At 38.8% G+C, this 20370-nt stretch overlaps 2 protein-coding genes across 4 annotated transcripts; both read right to left on the bottom strand.

Annotated features, from left to right (window-relative positions):
• Positions 1–2997: 2997 nt before the first annotated feature.
• Positions 2998–9928, bottom strand: LOC120482622 (transmembrane gamma-carboxyglutamic acid protein 3). Of its 3 annotated transcripts, none has more exons than XM_089123937.1 (8): positions 9863–9928; positions 9123–9322; positions 8030–8139; positions 7857–7951; positions 6576–6646; positions 4767–4872; positions 4590–4665; positions 2998–3555 (listed from the first exon to the last, which is right to left on the bottom strand). In XM_089123937.1, exons 2-8 carry the CDS (start codon positions 9307–9309, stop codon positions 3424–3426), a joined length of 777 nt encoding a protein of 258 aa, XP_088980063.1. In that variant the 5' UTR covers positions 9310–9322; positions 9863–9928; the 3' UTR covers positions 2998–3423. The 3 variants fall into 3 exon arrangements, with proteins under 3 accessions (XP_088980063.1, XP_088980062.1, XP_088980064.1); XM_089123936.1 differs by having other exon boundaries at positions 4807–4872; positions 6576–6752; XM_089123938.1 differs by lacking the exon at positions 6576–6646 and having other exon boundaries at positions 4807–4872.
• A 3091-nt stretch (positions 9929–13019) lies between these two features.
• prrg3 (proline rich and Gla domain 3) lies at positions 13020–19724 on the bottom strand. Its single transcript, XM_039675703.2, has 4 exons — positions 19624–19724; positions 18815–18860; positions 17443–17603; positions 13020–15181 (listed from the first exon to the last, which is right to left on the bottom strand). Exons 1-4 carry the CDS (start codon positions 19687–19689, stop codon positions 14648–14650), a joined length of 807 nt encoding a protein of 268 aa, XP_039531637.2. The 5' UTR covers positions 19690–19724; the 3' UTR covers positions 13020–14647.
• Positions 19725–20370: the final 646 nt, after the last annotated feature.

A 20370-nucleotide genomic window follows, 5' to 3' on the forward strand; every position in this document is an offset into this window, starting at 1 on the left:
TAAACACACCTCAACCAGAGAATGAAGTTGCAGGCAGGTGTGTTAAGGCAAGTTGGAGCGAAACTCCAACCCTCCAAGAGAGTTTGGACGGTGAACGTGATTTTACCAAGTACATCATGTTCCTGGATCAACATCTTTGTTGATCCTGAAACATCATTCTAATCAATCAATCAGATTTGAGGGACAATTTTACAGTTTGTCAAGTTTAGGCTTGCTAACAGTCAGGTGCTTCTACATCAGTGTTATTCAAATCATTTCCGTCTGATTAGGGATATGGTTCGGACTAAATTTACGAACAGGAATGTTGTTCCAGGATCAGCAAATCGAGGCTTTGGAGGCAGAGGGGGCGGGGCTTAAGTGGCATTTTGGGCGAATACATGAGTGTTTTATATCAAAATAAAGGTCTCAATGAGCTCTATCCAATGGTGCCAAAATACCTATCTGAGATCAAACTGTATTGAATAAAGCAACAAAAAGGCGTATCTGACGTATTTTACATATTTTTTTTTATTTGAAAATGTTTTAGAACATGTTTATTGTGTTAATATGCCATATATTTTTTACTTAAATACTCATTTCATGTAAGTATGCCTGTGGTTGCAATGTTTGTGGTTTAAGGTTAATAATTCAGGTGATTGAAGTGTAGTCAAAATTTAGTTTTGTCTCTCCTGTAAAGTTTGGTAAAAGCCACTTACGCCCCTCTGGCTCCAAGCCCTCGAAACATGTGTATTCAGGAACATGACTTTCTTGGAGTTTGGACACCCCTGATCTTACCTAACTCAAGATTACACGGATGTGTAAATGAGATTCTTCCGTGAAATATCTGATTTGACTGCTTTCATTATTTTCTCATGTGCTTCATAGTTTGTGGCATTTCCTCCGAGTGACCTCTGGATCTAAATTTGTGAGAGATTTGTGACGTCAATGTGACGTCCGTTTTCGTCTGGAGCATGTCACATTCAGTGTCTGCACTTAACGTTCCCTGGCAGACGTTACAACAACATTCAGCTGATTTATTTGCGAATTCACTCGTGTTTCTCAGGTGCTTATACACAAACATGACCGTTAATACACAATGCTGTCCAGATGATGCGTGCGTTCGCTGGGGTTGTTTGGCGATTTTATAGATGATGAGCTCTAAAGCAGGTCATCATTTCAAAGAACTCAAAAGCATGTATGAATGACTACACTAATATTCATACTGACATTTAAAAATCCGTTAGCAATGTTATAGCACCGTTAGAGCCAATCACCTGAACCCTAAAGGTCATGTGACTAATGTGGAGCCATTATATGATGATTTCAGACGCACAAGGATAAAGAAATGCGATCCTGTTAGCAGTTTCACATTTACAGTTCAGTTTTTGGTTAAACGACCACATATATTTCCTTGAAATTTAGATTTCACATGGAATTGACTTCATTTACAAGTATTAAGTATTTGAGCACAGTCAGTCTCAGTTCAGCACGCTGTGTGTCTCGGTACTTGACATTTTGTACACAATCAATCTTTTATCTCATTTGCTTGAAATAGAAACTAGTTCCTTCCTGTCTTTCTGTTTTAAATAAAATCTCAGAACATTTCCGGTATTGTTAGATGACCCATTGTCACTGTTTCAGCAAGTTTGAAGAGCACTCATCTAATTTAGGCACAAACTAATGCCGAGTTCAGACTGCATGATTTTAGCCAAGATTTTGGCTCGCCGACAGGTTTTGAGAAATCGCCGACAAATGCCCGAAATCACAGGCAAATCGGCGCTCGTTCACGCGAGTGACAATCACGCAGTGTGAATGAACAAAGACGCGAACTGAGAGAATCTCCGACGAGTCGCCGACGCCCGTGAGATATTTGGCATGCTAAATATCTGGACCTGTCGGCGATTCAAAATCCTGCTGTGTGAAAAGTGTTTTGACTGAAAACTACATCGGCGATCACCGGCAGCCAGTGAGAGAGCAAGATACAGAGCAGCAGGGAGTTCGGGGAGGAGTTATAGATCACATATCAACATGATATGGCATTGTTTCAGGAAAAAAAGCTTATTCTCGGTCTATTTGGACACAATAAATGGAAGAAAAATTAGTAGAAATTTGGCAGGAGCACTCGTGTCTGTTTCACCAGCTGTACCACAACCGGGTCGAAAAAAAAAGTCTCACGTGAGAACTCCGGTCTTGCACGTGTGGTGTCGCGCGTTGTTTCCTTTTCATATCTCACGCGTGTTTGTTGTGAAATGTAGTTTGCGTGCAGCGTGCTAGACAGAGTCTGTCGGCGATTTTTCTAAAGTCATGCAGTGTGAAACCTTCTGTCGCCGATCCATCGTCCAGTGTGAACACAGCAGCGACTGAATGCTGGCCAAGATAGTCACGCAGTGTGAAAAGAGCAGCGACCTGACTACTTTGAAAATCGTGCAGTCTGAAAGAGCCATAAGACAATGGACCTAAGAGTGGACTGAGACAAAGGTGGGACAAAATGCTGATACGTTTAAAATAGTACAGTGCCTACATACAGAAAAAGCTCAACTAAACCAATCTAGTCTTGATTTCATTAGCACATTTATCAGTTTGTTCCACCTCAAGCCTCAGCGTAGTAATCTAAACCAATCTTGATGGTCTTGCTACATTTGAGCTGGTGTCGTAGTCCATCTCAGGACGAATTACGAGGATGTGTTTTAGTATTATTGTTTTGTATAGCATCTACCCTTTTGTCCCATCAATGGGCATTTTACGTATTCTTTTTCGGTTTTCATTCATTTCATTACAAAATGTCACTCTAGTTGCTGCTTGACAATTCATTTGAATTAAATGGTATTCCCTTTTATCATTTTTCCATCTTATCTCATGCAGATGTTGTATAAGGCTTTACATATTTCATTTGGTTTATAGTCTAAAGCGTTTCAGTACCTTTTTTTATTTTTCCTTGGTTAATTTAATTTTTTAATAAACTGATCCAATTGCATCATTTAGTTGTTATTTTTTTGACTACATTTAGAGAATGAGCCATTGAGAAGAAAACATTTTTATTATTTTAAATATACATTCATCAGGCTAGGCAAATGTTAAAATGGATGAAGCTGCTATTCAAGTGCCTAATTGGAAGAAAACTAAATACAAACCCTCATATTTAGACTTTTCATAATGTGTAAAGCATGCAAAATCTCATTCACATAGTTATAAATCAAACTAGCTTCTACTAGTCTGATCAAAGAGCCAAAGAGAGATGGCATTACTGTGAGAAAAACATGCCAAAGTGACCCATGTCACAAGCATGATCATAATGGATGGTGGCAAACATGTATGCCTCTGTCCTCTATAGGAGCAGTTTACCAGAATCAGGATGAAACGAATGCATCCATGTAAATCACTGGAACACAGATATGTGCACAGTGTTGTAGTTCGCGGGCTCTTGTAGTGTTGTGAGGCGAGCCGTCATCTGCGCATCCACAGCCAGCCGTTGATCAGACAGGCCGACAGTAAGAGAGAGAAGAGCAGCAGCTCTGTCTGTCTGCGCTCGGTGTTCTGTCTCTCCAGACCTGCCACTCTCCTGCTCATCTTCACCACCTGAACCAATCAAAGCCAAAGACACACAATCAATGCCATACACAATAATATACATCATACAGGGCCTACGTCTGGAAAAAGCGGACCGAATCCAATCGTAAAAAAAGAATTTACTGTATCCACAAGTTTCCGAGGGGCGCTCCTGTAAAAAATAAAGTGGGTGAAACTTCCGGTGAGGCGGCGGAAGTAGCATTCCAATGGTATTTTGTGTGTTAGTTAGCGAAGAGGCTAGCTGTTTTTCGGAGAGTTATTTTACTATTTAAAGACGCAAATCTTTATGAGAGATGTCGTTACGGAGCTCATGGACAACATGTGCTGTTCGCGGTTGTATGTATAACCGGACTAAACTAATTCAGTGGCTTAAACGTGATTGTTTTGAACATAAGCCGAAAACGAAATCAGAGTGATCCTGCCAGAGCCCGTCTCTGATCCTGCCAACGACTGTAGTTTCCATCACCTCCCAAAAGACGACGAATCTTCCTGTGTACATTTGTTTAAATTCTTAATATTCTATAAACTCTATCAGCATGTGTTTGGCTGTTCGCTACTGATGTTACACCTAAACTCAGGATCAAAGCCTGTGTTGACAGAATAATGTGCCAGTTAATGTATTCAAGCAGCACATTCATTTATAATTTTGAATAAACTCCAAAGCACAATGACTAAGTGTGTATTTTTTATTTTAATTGTTTGTCAGCTCGCACAACTGTCTGTCAACATGCCTTGATGAGTATTGATTATTAATCATTTTATTATAATAGTCCCAATCAACTACTGCGGAGGGTAAAGGTACTGTTATTTCACCCTTTTTAATTTGGTTGAGGTTGTGTTCCCACATCGTTAGCTAGTTTGGATCGCTATAACTTGAATGACTGTCAACTGTTGAATGAACGAGTGTCAAGCATGTCAAGTCACGCTTTGTTTACTTCGAACCGGAAAACGCCCACTTTTGACGCATGGCCTCATGGGCGTAGGAAACTTGTGGATAACAAGTAATTTATGTCTTGTGGTCCGTGTGAATCTCCAGCACTGACCTGTCTGCGCAGCACCATCAACTCAACAGCAGTGCCGGTGTCCTCGTCAGGACTGAGCCAGAACTCCTGCGAGGCACTGTGGGACGAAGCGTGACGTTAACAAACGCTCTTCGACATCTTATATGAAACATACTGAACGCCCTGCCCTCCCTTCCATCAATGATAAAAGACTCATACAGCAGCGTCCCACTATCACAACCGCATGAGCCACTGTCACCTTGTCCTGCTCTGATCAGGTTGAACCTCCGCCGCCTGAGAGGGATGGTTTTCCGGGTAACCAAACCTTAAAACACAAGAGAGACACCAGGAACCACAGCAGTCCACATTGAACAAGATTTTGTGAACAAATCCATTTTAAAATGAGTTGAAAGCCGGAACTAAAAGCTCGAAGCTTTGTTAGTTGCTCAGGTAAAGCAATAGAGGGAATGCATTGACGTCACTTTCCCGAGTGGCAAAAGATCTGCTGCGTGACTGGATTTAATAGGGGAAAAAACGAACAATTTTATCAATTTAAACTAAATGTTGGACTCAATATGGTGTTCCTTACAACTTACTAAAGATCCAGTGATCCATAGATATTGACATGCTGCCAGGAATCGTGTTGCCTGACATTTATGTTTGCTTGATTTACGTAAACATAAAGCAAATTTGCCTGTGAACGCTTTATATAAATGGAATATAGGTAGGTCTAAATCCGAGTGATCACTTATATCAGTGTTGTATATATGAAGAGTTCAGATGCAAAAGCCTGAAATTTTGTTCTAGAATGACCATTTTTATCAAGCTTGTGTATTTAAGTTCAGTAATTTCACTTAAATGACAATTAATAAGTAATCTTCATTGCCATTTAAGTGAAATTACTGAACTTAAATATACAAGCTTGATAAAAATCATCATTAAAGAAGAAAATTTCAAATGACACTTTGAGGCTTTTGCATCTGAACTCTTCATATATAGCCTATATACAGTATATCATCATATCGTCCAGCCCTAAAATTTTATAGTTTTATTTTGGTCAGTGTTTAATAACAAACATCCAATAAATATTTAATTGATGAATTGTTAATATACTGTATATAACAATACAAAATATATAGGTATGGTTTTACGCTTAAATTCAGCATATTGACACACAATGATCCACCTTTCTCGGACTGGAGTCCAGTTGTTTCGATCCATTTGCTCCTCTTTCTATAGCAGTCTGTAAAAATATACCTCCGATTTTTTGTCAAATCTAATTGTACAGTCAATCGCAAAGCTCTTCCCCACTTTATATGTGTTGTGTTTGTTTTTCGCAGCATTCACGCTGACAACAAATACAGCCGCTCAGTCTTTTTGCCACTCGCTGTGAGTAACTGCAGGCACTCCGGTGTTCTGTCCATTTTTGCCGCCTTGTCGAAAAATGTAAACCGTAGCGCGAATTGATCACAGAATGCCGATTAAAGTCGTATGAAATACGATTATAATACAATTCTAAGTTATGAGTAGCTACTGTATACTGTAGACTACTGTTTTTATTTTTAAAACAGTGTGAAAAGTAAAAATTATCATAACATTTGTCAAAGTAACACCTTTCCTCATAGTAACTGAAACTTTCAGTTATTCTTTTTCAGCTGACCGTACAAATATTCATATGGTAGTAAGCATTTTTTAAAGGGAAATTATACATTATAACAGGAAAATGTACCTTTTGTTAAAAAAAACTGTGAGTCTGCACATGCGCATAACCGGCAAGTAGCAAATCTCGATGGGTAGCATGAATCGCCAGAACACCGACGGTGACGTCACGCGCATACCCTCTATACAAGTCAATCCAATCATGATGTGAATCTGCAGGTGCACCAACTCTGAAAGCCAGGCAGGAAACCGAAACAATGCAGTTCAATCAGAAACAACTAAACAGCATGGGTTCAAAGGGCAAAGCAATACGCCAGGTTAGCGGGAAGGGGGAAAGCTTGGCGTGCAGGATGAGGATCCGTGTGTCACCTGGAGGAGTACTTCTGCAGGAGTTTCTGGGACGCCTGCTGGCCCAGCTCCCTGGCGGCCTGTAGCATGCTCTGTGGGGACAGCAGGTTAGGCGGGATAGAGGGAAGCCCCGGGGGCTTTGGCGGGGCCGGGGACGGGTCTGTATGTCCAACACCGCGGCTATTGCGGACAGGGGTACTGACATAGAGGGACACCGCTGTTATTTAAAGACTGCTGTAATACGCAAACCTGACAGTCTTTATGTGGACGGGTTTGTGTCTCGTCGGGTAAAAACTGACCGAATGCAACAACCAATCTCTCCTGCCCTCTAGTGGATGTTTAGTGGTAGTGAGGCGTGTATATAATAAACACATACTGTAGTACTTCTCTGAAAATGTTCAATTAGGGAAGCGATAATGAAATATATTTAGGCCTGGTTTCGCAGACAGGGCTTAGATTAATTCTTAGTTCAATTAGGACATATAGATTTTATAAATGTCCCCTATAAAATAATATAAGATTGCTTTCAGTTAAAACAGCTCAACCATGCATTTTAGTCTGGGACTAGCATAAGTCTGAATCCAGGGGCTAAAAACTGCATTTGCTAATTCTTTTATAATTCTGTATACTGCTTTAATGAGCTCATGTTAATTGAGAGACTGTAATCTGTTAAACTGTAGGACCATCTAAAATGACTTAGCAAAGGCGAAAGTGGGGAATAAAACAGCGAAATGCTGACACTTGACTTAAAATCATGATATGGACAATAAAAATCAATGTAACATTATGTCAACGACCAATATGTATATCACTGTATTCGTTTACATATGAAGAGTTCAGATGCAAAAGCCTCTAAGTGCCATTTGAAATTTTCTTCTAGAATGATCATTTTTATCAAGCTTGTATATTTAAGTTCAGTGATTTCACTTATTACCTATAAATTGTTATTTAAGTGAAATTACTGAACTTAAATATACAAGTTTGACAAAAATCATCATTAAAGAAGAAAATTTCAAATGGCATTTAGAGGCTTTTGCATCTGAGCTCTTCATATAAACATTGAAAAACATAATTGTGCAAAAGCATTATACATTGTATATTATGTATGTAAATATGTATATTTAGAGATTTGTATTAAAAAAATCTATTGTACAATTGTGCATATATATATACACAGACAGACACACCAGTGTACTTTCAGTGTGGTCAATCATATTTGTCAGCTTCTTTGTATATGACAGATCACCATAACCCTTTAGGATTTGATTCCCACTAAGTGCTTTAGGAATGAGTTGGACTTACGGAGACTGGGAGCGCAGTGTTTGTCTGGAGTGTGTGGGGGTTCCAGGTGGGGTTCGACCGAAGCCCTGGTCACTATAAGACCTTCGCAGTGGACTCTGCGTGACATTACAAGAAATATCATCAAATGGACCTTTTTATGGATTCAGTCTGGCTGTGAGGTTAAGAGAGACTACCTGGACAGGCTCTCTCGTGAACGCGTCCCTGTCCCAGGACGCGCGATGCAGGTCCCACGATGATGATGCGTGTTTGGAGAAAAGAGGTCGTGGACTCATATCAGGAGCATCTGTTTTTGGAAAGGTTAGGAAAAATTAAGACAATATGTTTCTGAAAGAAGTCGCTCATGCTCACCACTTAACCTATGTAATTAAAAATAACAGTATCACTGTGAAATATTACAAATTAACTGTTTACTATTTTAATATATTTTAAAGGGGTCGTGAATTGAGAAATTGTCTTTGATCTTTTGAGATATAAGACGTCCTTTTACTATAAAACATCTTTTTTCACTTTATTAAATGGAATAAACTGAGTTTACATTCATATAATTCTGCTTAAACGAAACACCGCCAGTAATCTTTGTCAATTATAAAAGTTATAACTCAATTACGCATGCTTTATATACCTTGGCTGTGGCAAATAGTTTATGTAATACGCATATATTTGTTAACGGGATTTATTTCAACATCGGAAGTTTAAAAACTATATCACACGTGTAATGCAGGGATGTTAAAAATAATTTTAATATACAAAACTGTGTTATCCAATCATAGCAAAGGGCGTTTACTTCCAAGTCTTGAATGCGGGACGCCCATCAAAATGAAGTGCGTCAAATACATAGATATATAATAGCCTATTACTTCTAAATTATGACGTTTTAATTAAAAATATTGCTAAAATTACAAGTGGACCTCAAAGAACATTATACAGTTCATTTTATTATTTTAAATACCCCTTTAAAATCCAAAAAGCTGCATGTTCAGCATCATTACTCCAGTTCTGAAATTATGCTGATTTGATACTCAATAGTTATTATCCTTGGTGCCCAATTATTAAGGTTCTTATCATTAATGTTGAAAACAGTTTTTTCTGCTTACCATAACATTTGTAATACCCCTAACTTTTGATAAAGTTGTCAAACCACAGCTCCATAAATATTTTTTTAATTTTTATTGCATGCTCTATATTGCATAAGAACATACAATTGGTGAGAACATGCAATTAATAATTTGTGTTCTTGTGATTTGTATTTGAGCAATAAGAAAATACCTGTTAAGGCCAGTCTGTCTGGTATGTGCATGCTGTAGGCAGCAGACAGATCTTCCGGTTCGTGCGCGTGACGCGCTGGACCGACCCGCAGCCGCTCGGGCACGCGCATCCTCAAGCTGATGGCCTCAGTGAAGTCGCGCTCGCGCATCGCGGCGGGACCGTCACCAAAATATCCCGGTGACTCCATGACTAACGTTACCCTAATGCCAGTAAAGAGAATTAGACCAACCGCATGGCTCCACAACAAAAGTTAAGCTGGGTTAATACGTGAGCAAAACAAGGACACGGTCTACAATAGATTAACGTTACAATATAAATTTGTGGTAAGTAGCAAATATTCAAGATACAGGCAACTTGCTGTCTGTGACCCATGTGATAAGAAAAAAATAATTCACTCATCATGACCTACACAGTCTCCTTGATTGACGTCGATATTGGCTAACTTAAGCAGTTTAAATATAACTTACAGTTCATATTTCTACCAAAACACCGGTCCGAAATCCGAATATAAACATACACCTGTGTGGATTAGCTCGTGGGGCTAAATTCTTCAACTCGTAACGTTACATGGTAACGTTAACTTGTTAATGTGTCCACGACTCGGTCTAAACGGTGTGGTTTCGGTTTTCCAGACAGGTTTTTTAACATGTACTAGCGACAAATTACATGCAGGTCATTTAAGTGCCTTTTTGGCTTAAAATAAACATTTCTTTAAACTTTAAACAAGCTGTTTAACCAACCTTCATGCAGTTCACGGCGACTGACGTCTGTGACGTCGTGTTTCTGCGTTCAAAAGTGGGCGGTGCATATCTCGGCGTTAGCCAATCAGAAAACTATTATGTGTTTAGAGGCGGGACTACTGCTTGTCCGACTCTGGTCCAAACAAACCTGGTAGAAAACAAATCGCTGACATCTGCTCTAAATTACAGTGAATTAGCACATTCATTTTCTTCATTAAATAACAAACAGACAAATGCGTATAGACTATTCTCCAAAAACATCAGCGCTTGCTTTCACAAAAAGTAAATAGCCACTTGAATTATTGGACCATTCGGTTCTCAGAAGTAACATACATGTAAAATGTTGTTTTATCTCTTTTATTTAATAATTAGAGAGCATTTGGCCATAAATCCATAATTCTGAGCAAAATGTAAACATGTAGTGTTTCTCCGACAGTTAGCCTGTTATAGTGAACTAACGAAAATCACGTAAAATAAAATAGGCCTGAACGTAAACGTAATATATAAATTTATTTAAGGTAATGTTCATTTTTATTAGGCTAGTTTTTGTTTTTAATTAATGTCTATTTTTATATATACATAACAAAAATATATGCAGATATTTCAAGATAACAAAAAAATATGTAAATACAACTAATTTAATTATGAATACAAACATTACCTCAATGATAGTAAAATAACACCTTTTTCAAATCACAAATGTTTGATAAAGCAGATAAATTTACTGTTAATTTAATCTTAATTAAATTATGCATGTATGATGTTTGTGACAAAAACCAGGAAAACCAGGTCAATCTCATTGGAAGCTCTGTTAACATGCACGTTAGTGAAATCTTTAAAGAAAAAGGCAGATTTGTTATGGAAGAATCCAAGGACTTTTTTATTAAGTCAATGGTCTCTTAAACAACTAAAGCCCAATTAAAAGCACTAGAGAACAAGAAATTGTAATTTTATTTTGGTGAGATAGTTCATTGATGAATTAATGCTTTAAACAAGCCTGTGTGTCATGAATAAAAGTGAGCTCACAGAGCTGTATTTGAATTTCCCCCAATTCAAGCTTAAATATGACATACTGTATATGACTATGAATATATGAATATGAAATACTTCCAAAGCAAATTAATAATAATAATAAATAAATCTAGATTCATGCATCAGGCAATTGCACCATAGGCAATTGAATTTTAAGCGCAACAGATCTGATTATAAGTATTGTATATTCACACAAATGGATATACGAGTATATATATAATATCCATTTGTTTTAAAAATTGCCATGATGCCTAAGATGAAGGACATTTGACACAAGACATACACAAATGTACAATTTTATCATATAATTATGAATTACAATACCAGTAGTGCTCATGTTAATCAAATTTGTTTAAATTTAAATGCAAAATGAGTGCAACCAGCACAGATAATCAGAGCCACAGTGGAAAAATATACATAAATGATCAAAAGAAAAGAAAAAAATGCATATATGATTGAAAAATCATGCAGTTTGGCTTGAAAAGCAACGGTGCATTATGTTTTGGTTTTGGATATACATATATATTTAGCATATAAACCCAAGCCCGTGGCTCCTGCACCACATTCTTACTAGCGCAAACAAACGCTAGACAGAAACATGACTGCTGGCAACAGGCATAGATATACAAACACATTTACACACACACACACATAATCCCTGACGCATTTCTTCACGCGTACAGTTCTCTCTTGGCCTAAAATAAACACAAAGATAAATCACACTTGACATTATCTTCAGTTCTTGCTACCTCTTACATAGTGTTGTTCATTAGAAATCTGTTGCTTCATACGCCATCGTAACGTTCAGCCATGACTTATAACTCTCAACACTTGTCATCCACTGTAGTGAGCTGTCTGTGCTATTCTCCTATCGGTCTGAAACTGAGCTGGGTGCTCCATCAGCGTGAAAGACAGGGCATCATGGGATTGATTGTTGCGGCTGGAGTAAGAGGCCCAGGAGACATGAGCCGAGCCTAAAGCCAAGTAAGCAGTTTGCAATTCATCCATTTTCAATGCGGAGAAGCAAGGTCAAACCTCACTTCCACAGTCCATCCGTCCAACACTGTGCTTGCTTATGTCCATGAACCCTTTGTTTGGATGAACCCTTTTTGAAATTAGCAGTTTATAATAATAGTGTTTTCAGCACAATTATAATAAGGCTCCATTAATTTTAGTGCTTCGCCCAACAACCCATTGACCTACTTGTAATGTCGCTTTTGCATTTATATTGGATTGATACAGCGATATTCCCATCACAACACTAAAGGTGCAGTCACACTCACATCAGCGAAATTTTGTGGGCAAAACAAGGTTCATTGTCTATTGTCAGTTGTGTAGTGATGTATGAAACACAGCTTACACCTGCTATTAAGAATCCTTTTTGTCAATCCATTCATTTACATTTATTCGTTTAGCTGACGCGACTTACAATTGCTATATACGTATATCAGAGGTCGCACGCCTCTGGAGCAACTAGAGGTTAAAGGAGTAGTTCACTTTAAAAAAACTTTTGCTGATAATTTACTCACCCCCATGTCATCCAAGATGTCCATGTCTTTCTTTCTTCAGTCGAAAAGAAATTAAGGTTTTTGATGAAAACATTCCAGGATTTTTCTCCATATAATGGACTTCAATGGGAACCAAACGGTTCAAGGTCCAAAAGACACTTTCAGTGCAAACTGCAAACTGTTCAAAGGGCTTTAAACGATTTCAGACGATGAATAAGGGTCTTATCAAGCGAAACGATCGCTCATTTAATAAATAAATAACAAAGTTTAAGTTTTATAAGCACAAATGCTCGCCTTGCTCTTTTCTGTGATGCGCGTTCGTAACTTGTTTTATCAAAATGAACGAATCTTTTTCCGAGTCAATTCGTTCAGTTCGTTCGTTGAATGAACCAAATGACATGAAAAAAGATTAGTTCATTTTGATAAACGAGTTCGAACAGGAGAGTCACGAACGCGCATCACAGAACAGAGCAAGGCGATCATTTGTGCTTATAAAACTTAAACTTTGTTATTTATTTATTAAATGAGCGATCGTTTCGCTTGATAAGACCCTTATTCATCGTCTGGAATCATTTAAAGCCCTTTGAACAGTTTGCGGTTTGCACCGAAACTGTCTTTTGGACCTTGAACTGTTTGGTTCCCATTGAAGTCCATTATATGGAGAAAAATCCTGGAGTGTTTATCAAAATTGGTGTCTGACAGTGGATTCGAACCTGGGCCTCTCACACCAAAGGCATGTGCCTCATCCACTGCGCCATCACCAGATTCACCACCCCACAAGTGGATGACGCTAAATACAGATGTAAACGTTTTGACCACTTACAGAGGAAACGTCCAAAAGAACATTCGACATTTGAAATATGTAAATTACGCGAGGTTATTTCATCCATTAGATTGAAAGATCTGAAAAGGAACATAAATGTACCCGCCCATAGACCCTCCCCTCGAAGAAATCAGGACAGAAGTGGTTGAAAGTGGATAAAAGACACCAGATTAAAACACAAGGTGTAAACGGGGAAAACGTCTCCCTCGCCTACTTGTGATCCGATAGACCAAACGCGTCTTAATACCAGGTGTAAACAAGGCTACTGAAGTCACTTTAAAAGCAGCTTTCTGTCAGTCAACGCTGTGAATCTTGAGTGACCATCTTGAATATGAAAATCTGACTAGAGAAATCTTTGCGATATTGGATATTGCCCACAACAACGGTAAATGTGACCGTACCTTAAGCCAAATATCCCGTTCGCTCAAAGTTGGCAGTGTGAGAGATTATTTACAAAATTACTGCAACGGCAGCAGTTCATTGGCTTAAACCTGAGCTGGAAAACATGATTCAGCTGCATGTTTGGTCGACTAGGTAGAGCACAAGCCGTGAGATCTAGGGAAAACGAGCAGTGAGAACAAGCAGCATTATAGTACAGTATAGCACCTGGTGATGTCAAACGCCACAGAGAGCTTTGTACAAAATCACACAGTTTTTACGCTGTTATAAAAAAAAAAGAGTAATAAAACACAATGTAAACAGTCTGAGAATGACGGGGAGAACTACAAAAAACAAGAAACCGAGGGCCTGGAATGTTGTATTATCCAAAGATTGGACCCCAAACACAGTTTTTGTGCATTTGTGTCTCGTGATTGTGTGAGCACAGCGTTTGAGGTAAAAATCGCGCGATAAGCATAAAATCACAAGACGATTTGATTGACTACTCTTCTTGTTTCTAAGGCCTGCTTCCACACACATTCCTATGTGAATTTCTGTGCATGTGTCTGTAAACAATCAAATTGTGTGCATACGTGAGAGTGCGTGGCGTGATCGTAACGTATGTTGTATTTTGCATTTGTTTTGTGTGCACATTACTAATTCTGACGTTGGTATGAATCAGAGATACTGCTGGTATAAGATTTCACAGGGCTTAGTATACTTAAGGGAATCTATGAAATCACGACTTTATGAACACAAGACGCACACACGCTCTAGAAATATTCGGTGTGTCTGAACATTCCTACGACACACCAATTAGATTTGGCACATCCTTTCGTTGAAGCCCGACGCGATATACCTGGATCTGGACATTTTCTTTGTCTGAAGTGTCAATGGTTGTGGTGTGTGAGCCGTTGAAGTAGATTGAGAAGATTGTGACCCTTTTGAGACGTTTACCAGTGCGGTCCACGAACCGATCAACGACACAAGGCGACCGTCCTAACATTTGGTTACCGCTATATGTGTGCTTGTTCATGAAAGCTCTCATTTTTCGAGCACAATCTCCTCATATTTGGGCGGAGGATCGCTGTAGGGGGCTGTGGTCTCATCGCTGCTGCTCTCTAAGTGGCCGGTGACTTCCTCGTAGGATGGCGGCGGGGTCGCCCCGGACAGATGGGACGCCACTGACAGCGACGTGTCTTGTACGTACAGGGAGCGATTGTTCTGCGAATGGCCGGCGTGATGATGGGCGTCTGAAGCCCCGCCTCTCTCGGGGCAGCTGACCACCACGCTGGGCCTGTCGTTGGCGTGAGAGTTCTCGGAGTGCGCGGGAGGTTCGCGGTGCACCAGGATGCGCGGGAGGCTGCGGGCGTTCCGGTTGGCCAGGTAGCGGTTCTGGGTGTAGGCCGGACGCCGGCGCGTGGCTTTCTGCAGTTGACAGCGCCAGAGGAGGAAGAGCACGATGATGATGAGAAGGGCCACGCCCAGAAGGGGCACCACCATGTACACGGTGTCCGGGCGCTCCGATTCAGCATTGCTGTTCACTGTGTAGATGCTGCGGTTTTTCCAGAACTCCATCTGTGTGAATGAAGGGATAGCCACTTTTACACATTTTTAAAGGGATAGTTCACTTTGAAATTAATTTTTGGTATGTTTTAGCTTATCTCGAGGGCATCCAAGATGTAGGTGTCTTTGTTTCCGCAGTAGTTTCAATTTTGATATTTTTAGGTCAAACCGTTCTTGTCTGTCAGCTGCACAATTGATCGAATTTGTAATCGCGATTACAATTATGGATGCCACAATTATGTAATCGTTCAAAGGCACAATTAAAAAAAGTCCACTTATATTATTCTGTGCTTAAAATGTGGTTTTTTTTATTTACAGCTTATCTTAAAGGAGTAGTTCACTTTTGAAAAAACTTTTGCTGATAATTTACTCACCCCCATGTCATCCAAGATGTCCATGTCTTTCTTTCCTCAGTCGAAAAGAAATTAAGGTTTTTGATGAAAACATTCCAGGATTTTTCTCCATATAATGGACTTCAATGGGAACCGGATGGTTCAAGGTCCAAAAGACAGTTAATAACTGTTTCAGATGCAGCTTCAAATGTCTTTAAACGACACCAGACGATGAATAAGGGTCTTATCATGCGAAACGATCGGTTATTTCAAAACTTATTCCAAAAATGTAACTTTTCTAAGGACAAATTGTAGCCTTGCTCTATTCTGTGTTTGCAACGTCACGTAATACGTAATTACGTTCAAAAGGTCACGGGCGACGTAGCCGGAAGTACAGAATCAAAATCGTCCGACATTGTTGTTTTACCTTTTAATTCCTTTTTTGTAAACGCCGTTTGAGTTAGTTTTCACTTTCAACCTATGCGTTCAACTTGTAAACACTCTGACTCTGTACTTCTGGCTACGTCGCCCGTGACCTTTTGAACGTAATTACGTATTACGTGACGTTGCAAACGCGCCTCACAGAATAGAGCAAGGCTGGCATTTGTCCTTAGAAAAGTTACATTTTTGGAATAAGTTTTGAAATAACCGATCGTTTCGCATGATAAGACCCTTATTCATCGTCTGGTGTCGTTTAAAGACATTTGAAGCTGCATCTGAAACAGTTATTAACTATCTTTTGGACCTTGAACCATCCGGTTCCCATTGAAGTCCATTATATGGAGAAAAATCCTGGAATGTTTTCATCAAAAACCTTAATTTCTTTTCGACTGAGAAAAGAAAAACATGGACATCTTGGATGACATGGGGGTGAGTAAATTATCAGCAAAAGTTTTTTCAAAAGTGAACTAATCCTTTAAGGGTTTTTTCCCCATTGTTTTAATTTTAGTTAGTGTAACCAGGGTTCCCACACCTTGGTTAGCTTCAAATTCAAGGACCTTTCAAGGACTTTCCAGGTCCAATACTCTCAAATTCAAGAACTTAATGTGGGACACATGTGTTGTGTCCAATAACAAACGTTGGCGCGTGTGAACGTCATGGCAACGTACAACACAAAGTACCTCACGCAGGAAACATAACATAATGCGTAAATGTGCATAACTAACGTAAATGAAGAAAGAATACGCCACGAAGTGTTGGCGAAATAACACATTAACGGACTGGAGGGAATAATATGGATTTTTTCCAGAAAATGTTTTGCACAAAATAAATCAAGTACTTTTAAGGCCATTTATCTATATATGTCTATTTTCAAAGACTTTCCAGGGCCTTGATTTTTATTTTTTCAGATTCACAAACTTTCAAGGATTTCAAGGACCCGTGGGAACCCTATAATTAGCATTAAAGCAACACTATCTAACATTGTTTACTTAAAATAATGTTTCCAAAATCTTATCAGTGGTTCATCAAGTCGTAACAGGGTGAAAGGCACTCCTGCCGTCGCCTGACAGGGTCTGTATCACTTTTACTGGCAGTATGTAACTTCGGGGTTCGGGTAGGAACCCGACCACAAAAAGAACTACAAAATTCGACTGCTTTACATCAAGCACTACAATAGTCATTATTTCATTTTTCTTCATTTCTGATGTCGCAATACATCATCCTTTCATAAAATCATGTAACATGTACTTACATTTACGAGTCATTAAATCATGTTTAATCTGGACTTCTCTGTGCATGCTCTTTGAGGTGGTGACCATAGACCTCCATTATATGACTGACAGACAAGAACGGTTTGACCTAAAAATATCAAAACTGAAACTACTGCGGAAACAAAGACACCTACATCTTGGATGCCCTTGAGGTAAGATAAAACATAAAAATAAAAAAACACAGGAAATTGAATTGTACAAAGCTTTTGCAAGTAAAGACAGGATTTACCGTTTGCTCCTTATTTTCAAACACTTCGTTGGCCTCCTCAAAGCTGCAGCTCTCTTCGGCACATTCCCTCTCGATGTTGCCCGGCCGGAGCTCCTCCAGGAAACCATTATCTCGAGGAAAACGTTTGAGGAGAGAGTTTGCATCCTTGCCATCTAGAAACGCTGAGACATTAAAAGACATCTGTATGTTTTAGCTTCTGGGAGCAAAGGTAGAAAAAATGGTATATGTAGTAGAGCCCGACCGATAAAGGATTTTGAAGGCCGATACCGATACAAATATTTTTTGGGGTTTTTAAAATCCGATATTCCGATATATCGGCTGATATTTTATTTATTTATTTATTTTTTATTTTTTTAAACTGGACATGATAGTCACAAATTTTGTCATGCTTATTTGAGTTAAGAGAACTGATGCGGATGTTCTTTTAATTGTTTTTCAAGCAATGTATGTATCGTGACCAACTCAACGAGTGTTGCCAACAGTGCCCTCTGGTGGACAAACTATAAAACTCCAACACTCATGACATGGTTCAAGCTTGTTTCGTCCGTTTTTATTTTATTTTTGAAATATTCGTTTATCGGCCGTTATAACTGCTGATACCGATAGTTTGGAAAATGCCTAATATCGGCCGATATATCGGTCTGGCTCTAATATGTAGTTTACTTAAGTTTTCAAGTTCATGCCTTTGCCGATGGATAAGGCTTGTCAAATACATAAAATGTTATGCCTTTCCCATAAAATGTGCTATTACTTATATAAAACAAATTTTTGTCATTAATCATCTATTAATCATTCCATTTATTTTCCATCAATCAAACAGTCCTACATACAACACCAGAGAGAAGTCAAGAAAGAATGACATGGACATCTTGGATGACATGGGGGTGAGTAAATTATCTGCAAAAGTGAACTACTCCTTTCAGAAGAGCAACAGGAACCCAAAGAGCTTTGCTATTACATCAAGGTTTTGTGTCCTTTAACAACATGTTCGGTTCTTGAGGCCTAGGAAAGTTCCTGTGAAAGCTTTTGATGGTGGAACAACATTCCTGTTCAAAAATACAGTCCAAACCATAAACCCTACCCATAAACCTATCCCTACCCATAAATTATCCCTAAAACCAGGGGGAAATGACAGGTGAATAACAATGATGTAGAATAACTGGTTGTAAACCTTAAATTAAAATAAACTTGACATGAACTGTAAACTTGTGCCTCAAATCTGAACGTTGTTCCAGGATCAACATGTTTGAACATGTTGCACTTGGTGAAATCAGGTTTTTGCTCAAGGGCTACTGGGCTATTTTTAGATCGGACCAATCTGAATGGACCTTATCAGTGTCTCAAGATGAAGTTGTTGAAATTTGGCCCTTACCTGCTGCCATACTACCACAAGAGAACTCAATCTGAAGTATTTTGACCTGGACAGAAGAAAAGATGCAGTTAAAGCGTTGTAAAAAAAAAAAAAAAGTTATCTTACGTTAGCATACCTGTTGTTATTCATCACAATTGGCTTTGCTCACAATATTCTAAAATATCACATAAACAGAAGGCCACTTTCTGATATCTCACTATATAAATCTACTATAAACTCTTGCATGTCTATATGCTGATGGGGGAGGGGGTAGGGGCGGGGGAGGAGGTTCCCATAGTAACGGAGCGGGTAGATAGAGAGATGCGCGAGCTAAATTTATATCACTCGTGCTCGCGCTCACTCCTTAACGAATTCATTTAATTCGAGTTAATATCGCTTTGTCACATACGAAAAATATCAGCACAACGTAATTTTATCTTTAACATGGTTTTGAAACCGCGTCAAATATAAAAAACATAATAACACGACTAAGAGAAATGCAAAGCATAGCCTACTTAAAATGCTAGATGCAAAATAGATTTTCTTATTTATTTAAAAGTGCAAAGGTGTTAATGAAAATATTGACAAAACAATTCGCTGTAATTACATTACTAAAGCCTGTCTTAAAAGCAAATAGATTTCTTAAAAGCAAATAAAATATTAATAAGAGACACATATTCAGTTTGACTGACTGTAGTCCTTAGAGGGGATCTCTGTGTGATTAAAGAGGTTTATTTATAGCGATATTTTTAGTTGCCATGGAACGAAAGAAAATAACGTGTACATTTGTAACTCGGGAGGGGGAGACGCAAAATAATAATAAAGCCTACCTTCCAGGCTGTAGCAATTGCTAGTCCATTCCATCCCTGTTTCCAACGAGGGAGCAGAACACACATGAGTCATGGATGTCTTTTGATTGACATGCGGATGGGCCAATAGGAGTCACGGATTCCCCATGATTGTCCAATGAAATTCCACTGTTGATTTCGTACACGCGAAGTCATACTTCTAAACTGGGTAGTGTAGTATGTGCGCATGTATACAGTCCTCCGAAATAGTTTCAAGAAACCGTTGCGTATTTTTGCCCAGACATTAATGTTTTATTCTCATAGTCATGAACGCGGAGGTCAAACAAGTGATATTTTTATTAGAGAAAGAGCATGATATCGGGATAGTCGAGACTCAGGGGTCCCCGTTTGTTGCCACGCCTTGTATTAAAAGACAGCATTACCCATAATGCCGAACCCTTTCTTTTACTGTCTATGTGCCGAACCGCTGTTCTTTAACTGTAGCCGCTTGTGATTTGATGGAGCCGTGTATGGCAGGCTGACTTGGCATATAAAACTATGGTTTGATTATCCATAAATATATTTTACAATGTTGCATTTTTTATTATTATTATTATAGCTAGAGATCCTGCTGTTTGTTTGTTTTTTAGTGATGTGCACCAATCCGTTATTATTATTATTTTTAATTATGGCATATTTCAGAAGACATGAATAATAATGAATACTAGCACAATTTAATCCACAGCATGCAACATTATCCTACTTTATGATATAGCATAAAACAAAACA

This window comes from Pimephales promelas, chromosome 19 (genome assembly GCF_988280905.1).
Source record: "Pimephales promelas chromosome 19, fPimPro1.hap1.1, whole genome shotgun sequence".
Lineage (NCBI taxonomy): Eukaryota > Metazoa > Chordata > Actinopteri > Cypriniformes > Leuciscidae > Pimephales > Pimephales promelas.

Bases quoted from the DNA above. Each gene is read 5' to 3' on its own strand.
- prrg3 (XM_039675703.2), bottom strand. From the start codon at position 19,689: ATGTGTGTTCTGCTCCCTCGTTGGAAACAGGGATGGAATGGACTAGCA. The intron at 17,604-18,814 runs GTAAGGGCCAAA...TTAATGTCTCAG, and splicing joins TTGTGGTAGTATGGCAGCAG to CGTTTCTAGATGGCAAGGAT. The intron at 15,182-17,442 runs GTAAATCCTGTC...TCATTCACACAG, and splicing joins TTGAAAATAAGGAGCAAACG to ATGGAGTTCTGGAAAAACCG.
- LOC120482622 (XM_089123936.1), bottom strand. From the start codon at position 9,309: ATGGAGTCACCGGGATATTTTGGTGACGGTCCCGCCGCGATGCGCGAG. The intron at 6,753-7,856 runs GTAAGTCCAACT...CCTCTATGTCAG, and splicing joins ACACTGCGCTCCCAGTCTCC to TACCCCTGTCCGCAATAGCC. The intron at 4,666-4,806 runs GTGACAGTGGCT...TTCGTCCCACAG, and splicing joins CCTGATCAGAGCAGGACAAG to TGCCTCGCAGGAGTTCTGGC.